Source organism: Aspergillus welwitschiae (genome assembly GCF_003344945.1).
Source record: "Aspergillus welwitschiae strain CBS 139.54b unplaced genomic scaffold BDQ94scaffold_34, whole genome shotgun sequence".
Lineage (NCBI taxonomy): Eukaryota > Fungi > Ascomycota > Eurotiomycetes > Eurotiales > Aspergillaceae > Aspergillus > Aspergillus welwitschiae.
Genome location: NW_020798728.1, coordinates 116,048 through 130,117, shown reverse-complemented (window position 1 = coordinate 130,117; position 14,070 = coordinate 116,048). Strand labels below are relative to the sequence as shown.

The 14,070-nt window shown below is 50.2% G+C and overlaps 5 protein-coding genes across 5 annotated transcripts; 2 read left to right on the top strand and 3 right to left on the bottom strand.

Annotated features, from left to right (window-relative positions):
• Positions 1–636: 636 nt before the first annotated feature.
• BDQ94DRAFT_161780 (uncharacterized protein) lies at positions 637–1,746 on the top strand (the record flags this gene model as incomplete). The annotated part of the gene is made up of 1 exon (XM_026769437.1): positions 637–1,746. The coding sequence occupies one exon, from the start codon at positions 637–639 to the stop codon at positions 1,744–1,746; it is 1,110 nt and encodes a 369-aa protein (XP_026622786.1).
• Positions 1,747–3,659: 1,913 nt separating this feature from the next.
• On the top strand, positions 3,660–4,961 carry BDQ94DRAFT_182056 (putative aminotransferase; the record flags this gene model as incomplete). The annotated part of the gene is made up of 1 exon (XM_026774048.1): positions 3,660–4,961. The coding sequence occupies one exon, from the start codon at positions 3,660–3,662 to the stop codon at positions 4,959–4,961; it is 1,302 nt and encodes a 433-aa protein (XP_026622785.1).
• A 94-nt stretch (positions 4,962–5,055) lies between these two features.
• On the bottom strand, positions 5,056–9,324 carry BDQ94DRAFT_182055 (aconitase; the record flags this gene model as incomplete). Its single annotated transcript, XM_026774047.1, has 6 exons — positions 5,056–6,006; positions 6,059–6,270; positions 6,322–7,271; positions 7,568–7,631; positions 7,761–8,397; positions 8,458–9,324. The coding sequence occupies 6 exons, from the start codon at positions 9,322–9,324 to the stop codon at positions 5,056–5,058; spliced, it is 3,681 nt and encodes a 1,226-aa protein (XP_026622784.1).
• Positions 9,325–9,980: 656 nt separating this feature from the next.
• BDQ94DRAFT_182053 (2-methylaconitate cis-trans isomerase PrpF family protein) lies at positions 9,981–11,221 on the bottom strand. The gene has a single exon (XM_026774046.1). It carries the CDS (start codon positions 11,211–11,213, stop codon positions 10,068–10,070), a length of 1,146 nt encoding a protein of 381 aa, XP_026622783.1. The 5' UTR covers positions 11,214–11,221; the 3' UTR covers positions 9,981–10,067.
• Positions 11,222–11,794: 573 nt separating this feature from the next.
• Positions 11,795–14,019, bottom strand: BDQ94DRAFT_182050 (fungal specific transcription factor domain-containing protein; the record flags this gene model as incomplete). Its single annotated transcript, XM_026774045.1, has 3 exons — positions 11,795–13,682; positions 13,777–13,906; positions 13,950–14,019. The coding sequence occupies 3 exons, from the start codon at positions 14,017–14,019 to the stop codon at positions 11,795–11,797; spliced, it is 2,088 nt and encodes a 695-aa protein (XP_026622782.1).
• Positions 14,020–14,070: the final 51 nt, after the last annotated feature.

The window sequence follows — 14,070 nt, the reverse complement described above, 5'->3', positions numbered from 1 at the left end:
ATCTGAACAATAATATAAGGGCGTCAACCTAGTATACCTGATTGAGCTCTTCCTGCGCCTTCGTGAGCATCTTGCTGGACAGAAGCCTACGGAACTTGGTCATTATTCGGATTGTCCATTTTAACAACAATCCGAGCCTCCCCTATCAACGCAAACAAGGAACACGGGTCAACAGCGGTTGTATCAATGCAGCTAGCAGCGATCTTCAAATAGCGATATGTTGGACTAATTGTAGACGTTGGCAGGGAATGTCGAAGATCTTTATAAACAACCTTTGTAGTATATGATAGCATCTGCAGTTAGCAGTAGCTCATTGGGAGTTAAAGTATTTACGGCATTGTGCTGCGTCGTCAATTCACAGATTGGATTTCGGCCCAAGTTGTTGTTTGCAGTTGCACGTACTGGTGCTATCATAGTGTTGCCGCGACGATGCGGGGTATAATATCTCATTCACGTTGTGATACAGCGAATTCCTCAACTCTCCTACTATCACATACAACTGTGCATCCTACGTGTAGACTTTGACAAACACCTGTATGAACCTGTTCTCTATCACACCAGATTAGCCATTTGAAAATAATCTAACTCACTCTCTCAATCTAGTCGATAACTTCTAAAACCCTCTCGTCCTACACGATGGCATCCGGCTTTGCCTATCGGATCGACGACCCGATCAGCGAGGTCTTCCATTTTCCCAACTATGAACAGCCACATCTCCCGGACCAGAGAGAAATGACACTCTTGTCGAAGGGCAACAGGGAATCTAATGCTGATCCTAGTCGATTCCTCGGTCATTTCCTGCCGTTTGAGATAATTCAGCATATACTTCTCTACCTCAACTTGGCCAGCATAGGGAAGATGCTTCTAGTGGATACGGTATCAAAATTCCAAGTTGAATCAGTCCGCCCGTATCTCTTGCTTAGAGACAAAGCCTATGAAACATTGCATCTAATGCACCGGATGCGTCTCTCCCACTATTTCACCATTGAACAGCTATATACCGAGTTCACCCACCCTCGGTGTCGAACCTGTAATGACTTCGGACCATACCTGCACCTTGCAACGCTCACCCGTTGCTGTTACAATTGTAATTATCACAATCTAATGTACAGAATGGCCAGCGTGAAGGATCTCTGTTTTTATTTCGGTTTGAAAGAAACAGATCTCGGGAATATTCCAATTGTCCATAATACGTGGAAACCCGGGGCCCGTCTCGTAAGCGTCCCTCAGGGGAACGCTATAGCTATCATACTTCACGGGCCCAAAGGATCATTGAAGATAACACGTGAAGTACATCGTACCATTGAAAGTTTAGGAGCGGCTTTCGGAGAATGGGATCTGTCAGGGCCTCTATATCGGAGTTTTGGACATCAGCGGAGCGCGAGTGTTTGGTATGAAAACGGCTGCGAACAGTTACAATTCATGGCTACCGCTCCATTCCCTTTTTGGGATAAGAAAACAAAAGCCTTGGAGCGAGGGACTTATTGCTGGGCTTGCTATCACGACTGGTCAAGGGCCATGAGCTCTGATGAACACGCGGATTACCCACCAAGTAGGCGGGCCTATCATCGGTCGTATCGAGAGGCCGATCTACCGGAGCATTTTCTAACGTGTGCTGCCTACAAAGCCTGTTACCAACCAATGCGGGCTTACCCCCGGGTTCTCCGTGGCGATGAATACGAATGGGGAGACGTGAAGAAACAATTTTGGGTTAAATACAAAGATCCCAACGATGACCCTGGATAGGTGGACTTTAATGAGGATGTAACGCCACCACCATGGAATTCAAATACGGGAACCGTAATATGGAAGTCCTGAAGTTATCCAATAAATAGCTCACGCGGCCCCTATGGCTTACTACATTCATAGTGATAGCTGTAGTGGGGTGCAATCAGTACTACAAAGTAATCCCGTTGTCTTCTCGGACTAGTTAGTAATCTGCTATAGCAGTTCAAATTGAGACCCTAGCTTGTTATCATTCTTCTCGCTTGAAAAAATGTTGTAAGCCGTCAAAACCAGATGTAAGTGGTATCTCTGTATGTTGACACTCTATGCCCAAGCTAGCGAGAGCTCCTGGATGGCTAAGTAAAACACACACACTTCAACTACGTGGTTCAGTGATAGTATTCGTCGGCCATATATTCTATCTGTTGGTAGCTGACTATATTCTGGACAAATGACTTGTTATCCCGGCCTATCGAGCCTCTTCTGGCAAGATTCGAACGTGGCTGATGACCACCACTCCCCAGGTACCTCCATGACGACGACTAGTGCATGCTAGATGGGACACACGTTAACTGATGGTTGCTGGGGATTAAGAACCTTCATGTGGAACTTATTGGGCTCCGGATGATAGGGGGATGGGCTATCGCTTCTTTCGATCCCGGTGCTGGCTATTCCAGATAAATGAGGAGCATCAGGCAGATGTGACGGTTATGACACCGGCATTGAGCTATTCTCGAATTGCCTCAAGGATAGCTCCCTTCTGCCCAGTCAATGAATTTACGTCGTCGGTGTATACCCCCAAGATCCACATCCCCTATAGAACTTTGGCCCTATTGATCATCCTCCATGTTACGCTCGTTATCCCAGTCGAATACTGAAATGCTTTCCCACTAGCCCTGAATTCCGGGGAAAGAGACAGGACTGAGCCCATTGTTATCCGTCTCCCCAACGTTCAGATAGTTAATCTTTCGGGTTCTGTCACCTTCATTGCGTCTTTCTACTCTGATCACTACAATATTTTATACAGTGGACGTGCAGTCACCAGAAATTAGAGCCCATTTATGTACCTTGTGCTACATAACCAAGACGACCACAGTTACGCCAGGCGTGTCCCCCAAACGATGGAAATTTTTGGTACACAATCTCTTCTCAGAGCCTGCTTATATTCGTGACTCCATCCTGCTTAAGACCAAAAGAAAGTATCGCCACATGCTTTGAGACGCATTCACCATACAGGCCATCTTAGACGCGATGTGTCACGGAGCTTATCAGGCATACTATTTGTCCTTCTACCTTAACTGTCTCCCGCAAGGGATTGCCGGTGATCGCCCCTCTTTAGGCTGGCATTCCTGTCCTCAATGCGGAGTAAAGGAGGTGATTATCACTCACATCATGAAGCATCCACAAGATTGACAAACAGAAACCCGTGATGACCCACTTCACCGAGCTCGGCCTGCCGAACCACACCCTCCGGTATACCACACAAGTTCTTCATCTCCCGTAAACTTTCTCCACCAGCGCATCCATGGTGGGGATATTAGGTTCCCGACCAACCTTGAGTCAACACTAAGCGAACCACCAAACACAAAGCAGAATTTGGTTCACATGCTTCACTGTGATGTAATTCACTGAGCTCCTGGGCGCACAGAAGCAGTCTACATCTATGGAAAGTAAGGTGTCTACACTGCGTCCAGCTCACTTCCGTATCAACAGTATCGGTACCATTACCGTCCCTTGAATACCCTAACATCTCAACTACTTATCCAGAACACCTCAGTGTTTTCTGGAACTGCCAAGAACCCGCGGATATCCGTATCATCCAGTGGAGTCAACCTCCTCACGTGTCTCAAATCCTCAACCCTCTTCTGGCTCCCCAGCCCATATTCAACCACAGACACACCCCAATCGTAGTATACAGCCCTGCATCCAACAATATGGAGACCTCCGCCCTCTCCCAGCGAGCCCGCACAGTCGTCTCCTCCCGCAATAACCTCATGTGGGACATCCTAAAGAACCCATGGTGTCCCACAACCAAACCCGAGGGCTACGTGAACGTGGGGGTTGCCGAAAACGCACTGATGCATGACTACCTCCTCGAATACATCAACACCAAGCTCACCCTCCCAGCCAAATACCTCACCTACAATGACGGCGCAATTGGTGCAGAGCGCCTCCGACGCGCCATGGCATCATTCCTGAACAAACACCTCCAACCATTCAAACCACTGACCATCAACGACCTACTCGTCACAAATGGCGTCTCCTCCGCCATCGAGCACATCTCATGGGCCTTCACCGACCCTGGCGAAGGCATCCTCCTGGGCAGACCCTACTATGGCACCTTCATCCCAGATATGTCCCTCCGCCCCGGGGCGACAGTTGTCCCTGTAGAATTCAACGACAGCGATCCATTCAGTCTCGAGGCCGTGGACTGCTACGAGCGCGCACTGCTCACGTTTCAGCAAGACACTGGCCGGAAAGTCCGCGCCTTGATGCTCTGTCATCCACATAACCCGTTGGGCCGGTGCTACCCCCGGGAAACTATCATCCGTCTGATGCAGCTGTGTCAGAAATATCAGATCCATCTGATAAGCGACGAGATATACGCTTTGTCTGTGTGGGAGAACACCGTTGACAAGCACACTCCCGTGCCATTCGAATCTGCCTTATCGATCGACACGACCGGCATCATTGACCCTAGTTTACTCCATGCGCTGTGGGGAATGAGCAAGGACTTTGGCGCCAATGGTATCCGTCTCGGAGTGATTATCTCTCAGAACAACCCTACCCTTCATAAGGCGTTGCAGGGTGTTTCGTTATATAGTTATTCCTCGTCTGTCTCGGAACATGTCGCTGCTACGGTTCTTGAAGATACGGACTTTACTACCAGGTATATCCAGCTTAATCGGCAGAAGATGTCCGAGTCGTATGCGTTTGCTGTTCAACGGCTAAGGGAGAATGGGATTGAATATGCTCCGGGTGTCAATTCTGCGTTCTTCCTTTGGGTTAACTTGGGCAAGCGGTATCGCGAACTACATCCCGAGCAGACTGCAGATTTGGGTGACGAGATCAGCGACAAGGTGATGCAGCTTCTCTTGCAGAGGAAGGTGTTTCTGGCTAGTGGGGTGTTGTTTGGGTCTGAGCATAGTGGGTGGTTCCGGATTGTGTTCACGCATCCGAGAGAGTATCTGGAGGAGGCGTTGCGGAGGATAGTGGTGGCGTTGAATGATTTGTGATATGGTTAGAGTATCACATAGCATACAAATACACATTGGCTATAGACAAATATATCAACAGACCACCTGACAGCCCATCATCTAAACACTTCAACTACTTCCCCGCCATAACATTTAAAGCACTCCCACTTCTAAAATACCCAATCTGCTCCTCCGTAAAACTATGCCTGAGCACAGCCTCCCACTCGCCCCCATTAACCACCAACCTCAAAGTGCTCCCCGGAACAAACTCCCCCTCCCCAAGCCCCAAAATACTAACCCGATCCTCAGCCCTAATCCTTTCATAATCCTTCTCATTGTCGAACGTCAACGCCAACAACCCCTGCTTCTTCAAATTCGCCTCATGGATTCTTGCAAATGACTTCGCGATAATCGCCACACCACCTAGATACCTCGGCTGCAGCGCCGCGTGTTCCCGCGAACTGCCCTCACCGTAGTTATGGTCAGCGATAACCACCCACGGCACGCCGTTCTCTTTGTAGTGGCGTGCTGTAGCAGGCACTTCCTGTCCATCTTGCTTCGTGAGCTGGTTCCGGATACTGTTCACCTTGCCGTTCTCGGCGTTGGTTGCGCCGATGAGGGTATTGTTGGAGATGTTTTCTAGGTGGCCTCTATAGCGGAACCACGGGCCGGCGGGGGTGATGTGGTCTGTTGTGCACTTCCCGGCTGTTTTGATTAGGATGGCGCAGTCTTTGAAGTCGTGGCCGGGCCAGGGTGGGAATGGGGACAGTTTCTGGAGGCGGAGGGATGACGGGTCGATTTTGACGGAGATGTTATCCCGGTTTGCAGGTGGGGGTGCATAGGCTGAGTCGGAGGAGAGGTAGCCCTTTGAGGGGAGGGAATCGCTGGTTGGAGGGAGGAAGTGGAATTGCTCGCCGGATGGGGTTGGGAGCGAGTCAGTTGTTGGGTTGAAGGAGAGGTCGCGGGAGAAGGCCTTTGCAATGACGAGCTCGGGCGATGCTAGGAAGACGTTGGTTGCTGGGTTGGAATCTAGACGGCCAGAGAAGTTCCGGTTGTAGGAGGTTATTATGGAGTTGGGGGTGCCCTAATATATGTCAAAAGACAGTCTGTCGGTAGGTGGGATGGCCATACTATACCTTTGGCATATCAACTCGATCCCACGACCCACAGCATGGACCACAGGCGTTGGGAAGCATCGTCGCCCCGAGTCTCTCGAAGACCGGCAGAATACCGGCATCTTTCAGTGTCTCGCGCGTCTGAACACTACCCGGAGACACCAACAGCGGCATCTTTGGTTCCAGTCCTGCATCCAATGCTTGCTGGGCAAGACTAGCTGCACGTCCCATATCTTCAAACGAAGAGTTGGTACAAGATCCAATCAAAGCCGCCGTCAATTCACCCGGCCACTGGTTCTCCGCCACGGCTTCACCGAACCGCGACACCGGGGTAGAAAAGTCCGGCGTGAAAGGTCCATTGATCCGTGGCTCGAGAGTGGACAAATCGAGCTCAATAACATTATCATACTCAGCCCCCTCATCGGCCTGCAATTCCGGTGCAATGCTCTTAACAGCATCAGCCATCTCATGGCGATGATTAGCACGAAGATAATCCGCCATCTGTGGCGCATAAGGGAAGATGGACGTTGTGGCACCTGTTTCTGCACCCATATTGCACACAGTTGCCATGCCCGTGGCTGACAGAGTCTGTGCCCCAGGTCCAAAGTACTCAATAATGGACCCAGTACCTCCCTTAACGGAAAACGTCCCGGCTACAGCATTGATAATATCCTTCGGCGAAGCCCATCCGGACAACTGCCCCGTCAATCGGACGCCCAATACCTTCGGCGCTTGGAGCTCCAGCGGCAATCCAGCCATCACGTCTACCGCATCGGCACCACCAACTCCGATGGCTATCATGCCAAGGCCTCCTGCGTTGGGAGTATGAGAGTCCGTCCCGATCATCATTCCACTAGGGAAGGCGTAGTTCTCCAGCACAATCTGGTGGATGATTCCCGCGCCGGGCTTCCAGAACCCCATGTTGTATTTCTGGCAGGCAGACTCGAGGAAATCGTACACTTCTTTATGGTTGTCCAGCGCTCGAGCGAGGTCCTGTGTTTCGCCGTCCCGACTGACGATCAAATGATCGCAGTGGACTGTGGTTGGTACGGCCGCTGTGTCTAGACCCGCGGACATGAACTGGATAAGTGCCATTTGGGCTGTCGCATCTTGGCATGCTATGCGTTGCGGGCGTAGTTTAAGCTGGGTTTTGCCGCGCTCGATGCGCTCGTCAAAAGTGGTGTCAAGATGGCTGTAAAGGACTTTTTCGGCGTATGTGAGGGGGCGGTCGTATCTATGATGTGGATATTAGTAGGAGTCTAATAATACAGCGTAGGTGCGAAGTGAGTAGCTACCGCTTTCTTAGTGATTGGATGGCAGAAGGAAACTGGGAGATGTTTATTTTGTGTTGTTCAAGTCGACTTATTGGCACTTGGGTGTGGGAGGCATAGCCTCTGGCTAACTTGGGACAGCTCACTCGTGTTCTGATCATCTTGATGATGCATTGGTAAACAAGAGTGATCTATTGGATAAGACAGTAGATATAAATCACAAGGGTCTATGTAACATCTCCAGCTGTGGCTGATTTACTCCTCGGTCTTCCTAGTGTCAGCTTCGGATGGTTCCGTCGGCTGGGCCGATGGGCATATCGCATCTCTTCTACCCGAAGAACAACCAATTACAATAGCATCGCTGTCCAGCTAATCCATCTAGACATATTCCCGCATCTCAACATGACCATCTATATCCTCTGCCTTCTTGTCTTCGCGCAGTGTATCTCCACTCTCTGCTGCGCCGACTGCCCCGAGCGGCAACCCCCTGGCCATCGGCACAATCCGCCAGATAGAAGGGGCATCCACAAACACCCGATCAAGCATCTCCAAACTACGGTGCCTCGTCTCCGGATAGAATAAGTACACGCAGACCGGGATAGTCGCAGATATAAGCGCATAGATCACATAGTACCAGCACCCAATCGTATCGATAGCAATTGGCGTAACCAGAACAACCACCAAATTCCATAGCCAGTGGTTAGCAGTCGCGAGGGAGGACATGGCCGCTCGCAGACGTACAGGCGCAATCTCAGCCGTGTACAGGAAGTTGCCACCCATGAAGCCGATTGGGTAGAAGAAGTTGAAGACGAACATGAAGGCAACATATGCTATTGCCATCGCATGCGTGATTTTGCCCAAGCCGGTGGTGACCGCTAGCACGGCCATGCAGATGGACATCCCTGCTCCGCTTACCATGAAGGATAGACGGCGGCCCCAGTTGTCGATAGTCCAGAATGTTAATAGACAGCAGAGCGTTTTCCATGATAGTACACAGGACGCCAGGACTTTAGACATGGTGGGTGTCATGTGTAGGTAATTTTGGAAGATGGTGGAACTATAGACGGATATGAGGTTGCCTCCGCAGGCCTAATGGATTAGCGGTGGTACATTTGGAGAGCCAAGTGCTATAGGAGCCGCGATACTCACCTGTTGGAAAAAGTTTAACCCCATGCAGAGCCAAAATCGCAACAACAGACGCGTCTTGTCCTTGCGATCGAAAATATCCAGGACGGACATGGTCCCACTGCCCTCTAGAGCAAGGTGAATATGGGCTATCTCGCCCATAATCTTCTCATCATGCGCATCCTTTCCTCGATACCGACAGAGACTTGCAGTAGCTTCTTCGACCCTTCCTCTAGAGATCAGCCAACGAGGCGACTCCGGAAACGTGAAAGCAGAAACCAGTAACATTGCTGAGAAGAGAAAGGGTATAGAGAGCGGAGCTCTCCATTGTCCAGTGGAAGAGGGTAGATAGCTGAATCCCAAATCAATCCAGTTGCACAATGTGTAGCCCGTGCTGATGAAAATACCCGTACAGATACCCAGCTGTCCGCGGTACTTGGGAGAGGCACACTCCGAGAGCCAGACAGGCACGGTGCCGCTGATTTGGCCGATAGCGAATCCTAGGATAACTCGACCAACGACCAACTGAACCAATGTGGTTGCAGAGACCTGTAGAGCCTGACCGAGGACGGTAATGGCAGCTCCGATGAAGACTGTCTTACGGCGTCCGAGTTTGTCGCTATAAAGGGAGAGAGACAGGGCACCTATCAGACATCCCATCTGAAACGAGGCATTGCAGGCGCCTTGGGATGTAGAGTTATGAGACTTTTGTGCCCCCGAGGTGTTTATGGTGTCGATTGCTGGAAATACAGAGACCCAACTTTGGAGGCTGAGTAAACTGCCCAGGACCGCTTGATTGTATCCGAAGAGAATGAACGAAGGGGCAACGATAAGAAGTACCAGAGCGATCTGGAGCCGGGTACCGACAACAGGGAGAGTAAGGCCTGCCATTTTCACGTTCATTCCCTGCTTGAGCTTTGGTTCAGAGACTTACTAGGCGGCTTAAGTACTTTCCGTCTGATCCCCCGTGGGGAAGAGGATGTGGAGTCAAGGAAGAAAAAGCGGGGTGCACACGTCTCCATGGTATGATCGGTTCTAGTCATTATATCTGCTATTGTCTGATTGGAAGACGTTTTTAATGTCTGGCGCTGTCTTTCTTGTCCCTCGTCTCGACCGTCTGATCATCAGATGTGGGTTTGGCATCCCAGGTGGGTATGAGTGTCGCTGCACTCAATTTCCATCGGATGCTCCGATAAACTTTACCAAACGACTCACAGGTGGCGAATGGACATATAAGACAGTGTGGTTCATATGGAATACTATGCAGATACCTGCCTAGTGCACAGTCGTCTCATGATAATGCTTAGTGAAGTTTCGAAAAGCAGGCAGGTGCGTTATATCTTGACCGAGTAAAGGTCTTGTTACTAGACAAGGCAGGAAATGGTTTCAATGTATGTTTATTAGATGTTTAGATGCAGAGGGGAGGTCCTCTTAGGGAGCAAAAGGAGATGCCTTCTAGGCAGCAGAGCTGGCGGAGGGCTTGGTGGGTTTCTGGCTACGGTGTATGCATATTCCGACAAATTATATATATAGTTATGACTAATAGTTATTACGTTAATGGCAAAGTACAACCACGATCATTACAGGAAATATACTCCCGCTTGAGAAATTGGAATATCTTAAACACTGTAAATCTAGCTCTTCCAATAAATCCGGCCCTCAAAGAGCCGTCGTGCAGTACGGAAGACAGTTGCCGCGGTAAGCTGATCGTTATCGAATTGAGCCCCAACAAGCAAATTCCCACTTGCATGACCGATCGTAAGACCAGCATCACTGACGCGATCTTGGTTGGTTGCATCTTCAACAGTACTGCCTGTCACGCGAGCAGCTGCAGAAACTGCCAACGCGACAGTAATGGGTACTGCCTTGTGTGGTTGTCCCACAGAGATTGCCCGCACAAGCAGGTCGACAGGGTCCTTTCCCTTAGACGGCTGAGGTGGTGACACCATGCAAACCTTGGGGATACTTCCTGGGACGGCGCCGGTAGTTGATGCTATACCCATCTTGACCCCTGCCTGGCGCCGGATAGAATCCAGCCTCTGCAGAAGATCTGGATGAGCGGCAATCTCGTCCGGAGTCAAATCACCACGAACCCCCAAGCTACTAGCTGGAACAAAAACGCATGGATTGGCCACATCAATACATGTGGCTGGAACACCGTCGAACTCATCCCTTGTCTGCCCCGTCGGCAGCATTTTCCCGGTCACCGAGCCAGCCGGGTTGACAAAATCTAATTGAATTCGAGCAGCTGTGCCAGCAACGCCATCAATAGCGAAATTACCGCTAGAGGCAGCCTCTCCATCCACCACGGGAAAGGAGGCAGTGATTAATTTACCCGTGTTGGTGTTGTGGATGCGTACAGTGGCCGACTCGGGCGTTTGGGAAGAAACAAGCTTTTGGTCAAGGGCAAAGGGACCAATGGCACTGATCATATTGCCACAGTTGCTGGAGTAATCGACATCGGAATTTTTGACCCCCAACGACACAAAAGTGTAATCAACGTCGGCATCAGGATGGGTGGATTTCCCCACCACGCATACCTTGGAGAGGCTGGAGATACCCCCTCCTAGACCATCAAGCTGCCGTCCGTATGGATCAGGGCTGCCAATGACGGAGCGAAAAATGGCGTCCCACTCCGAGCGAGGAGGGAGATGGGCCTGATTGAACATGACGGCGCGCGAGGTGCCTCCGCGGTAATAGGCCGCAGGGAGCGAGTGTTGCTTCGACAAGTAGCGCCGAGCGCTAGAAGCGACCCGATTCCGATAGGTATATTTGAACATGATGATGCCTTGATGGCTAGAAACAACGATGGTGCAAATGATTGGGTGGTTTTTAATCTTGTCTCCAAGGGCGGGCATTAAAGTTGCCATCGGATACATCCGAAACCAATTAACCGGTTACAGCCGGCCTCATCGGCTCATCCGATCGCGAATCGACAACTGTTCGCCTGCGACTTCGAAGCGCACTTTGGGGTCTCCAAGTCACCCCTCCTAAAGGCATCGGTATACCTAGTGCCGGAGTGTGAGATATACATCCAACCAGACAACCTGAATGCCTGGTCCGCACACATACAGACATAGCTAGCTTTGTAGCATCGGCAACTTTTATCGGTGGCATCGGACCCAGGCCGTTGACCCGAGGTATTTAACCCGTAATAGATCATACTAGACCTTGAGCAGAAAGTTGTCAAAGATCGCGTTTGGCCACATGAGTGGTTCTGCTTAAAGGTTCGAGATCTCTTTTTAATCCAGTCCTGTTGATACAGAAACCGATAATCCACTGAGAAAGTTGTAAATGGAAACCACCCTCAGCGCCACCTCAACACAATACCCGACATCATTCGCCATTCTCCGTAGAAACATCAAAATAGAACGCTCCAAACATCTGCCGTGCTCATGTCAATTCCTTCCACAAACAGGTCAGCCCATGGTAGGTCCATTTGAACGTCAGGAAGCCGTGACGGTGAGTCATGAGCATAAGCATCTGAGGCTGGGTTGCTAGCCTTGGACGGAAACGTGTGCGCTCGAAGTCCAAACCAGGTCTGGAATTCGGTGTCAACACTCAAATCTGCCTGGTCTTCATGTTCGAATAAGGACATAATCGACTGGCCAAGTCGCTCAACAATCCTGCAACATTTCTCGCCGACCGCACGCCCATCGCAAATGCCCCGGAAGAGTGTAAGAAATGTAGATATATTTGTTTTAATCACCGGCTTGGTCAATTCTTGTCGCAGGGGTGCAAACGCTCGTAGAGAGTAGAGCATCGTCACGGCTGCTAAGAACAACGAATGAATTGCGATGAACGTATATTTGATGCGGTTCCGCGCATACAATGCGCTGTATGAGCTTATCAGACCAATGGCAGACTCGGTGCAGGTCCGCAGATCATCTGGCGATGGCATTGGGACCGCACGTGATGGACGATAAAGGGAAAGAACGGCGTGATGAAAGGCAATCTGAAACCACTCAGTGGACTGAAAGGTAGATAGAGTCTGCATATAACGCGGCGCCGTAATTATCCACTGATTCAACTCCAGAAAATATCCACTGCGAAGCCGGTCTAGTTCAGCAGGATCAGTTGGAACAGAACCGATAGAATGAAATGTTTTGTAAACTCCTGCGTTAATTCGGCGGAGCTTAATGATGTGAACAAACGTTGACGTGTCCGCTACATGTGGTATCAGTGATTCTTCGACGTGGGGACTCTGGATGGATTCAATGAGCTGGGCGTCCGTCAGCTGCATAGGTAGGGGCATGCTGATATCTGACTCTTGGATGCCCAAGGGCCGGCCCATGTTGATAGCCACGCTGCAGTTAATCACGTACGCACACCAGAAAACACGCTTGGACATCTCTGCATCCATCAAGTCTTTCCCAGAAAGGCTCTCTCTGCGGTGTAGGTCAAGGCCGATGGCTAAATTCAAGGCCATGGCGGTCGTAAACCACATATTGACTGACTGGGGTTCGTTATGGCCATACATGCACATTAAGAGCAGACACTGGACACATTCAATATTTTCACCGCTCAAAATCATGTCCAGGTCTTTTATGGCTTCTCTAAAGAATACCCGATGGGTCTTGTCGCGACTTTGGGGTGATGACTTCTCGGTTGACGCAATGGCGCAGACGATGTTGACCATAAAATTGGTCAATGGTTTCATCTCGGACTTCGTCAGGAAGGCTGTCAAGTGCTTGTTAATGAAGGTATGCCGATGTAATATCGGTAAATATGGCCATCGCCTATCGAAAAAAGTGCCGGCCAGATTGATGTACGTGTCATTATCGAGACTTAAGCCATCTGTTTCAGGAACTTCGATATCTGCGATATCACCCCATAGCTCCCAAGCGCTGCTCATAGCACTGCGGCTTTCCCGCCTGGTGCTAAATTGCAGCGAGAATGTTGGTCTTAGGATCCGACTAAGGAAGCGACAATCTGGGTTCGCACTCAGTCCGTCAGACCGAGATATAGCCTCGGTGGATTCATGTTCGGGCAATGGAAGACCAGGACTTGGAATCCCGGAGACATTCGTTCGAACGGAACTCAAAGCCTCCAGTAATCGGGTCTCTAGCTGCTGACATTTTTCAGACAGCTCATTGCTTCGTCGCTCAGCAGCAGCGAGTTGGGCCCGCAGGGCATCACAATCACAATTCATAGACGGGTGCTGGATCACCAATCTATCCGACATGACACATGAGGTTTCAGCGGCAGCACATGGTCCACATGTTGGCATTTTCCCATCACACTGGCTGCTTTAGTGAGTAATTATTTGACCTTATGGTATGTCGCTGACCTTCTGCTTGCGTCGTCGACACCGCTGGCATGCAGCCACACTCCGAGGCAAACCTCGCCGATGACGACGAGGGGTTGAGCCCGATGGACTTCCACTCATCGAAGCCATAGCTTTTATGACTCTTCAATGTATGGTAGCGTAGCCGTTGAGGATACAATGCGCAGGATGGAAAGTGCAGTTCGTCTTTGCTTCTACAACCAAGAGCCTCGGGCTTGGCATTTATTACTAATCAGTCTATTAATTCCATTGCGAAAGGCCTTCGTTTTACTGAAGTTTGTGTCAGTTACAGCGTTCATAGAATATCTAATATTTCCACAGAATCTCATGAGCCACCTGAGTATGTAGGT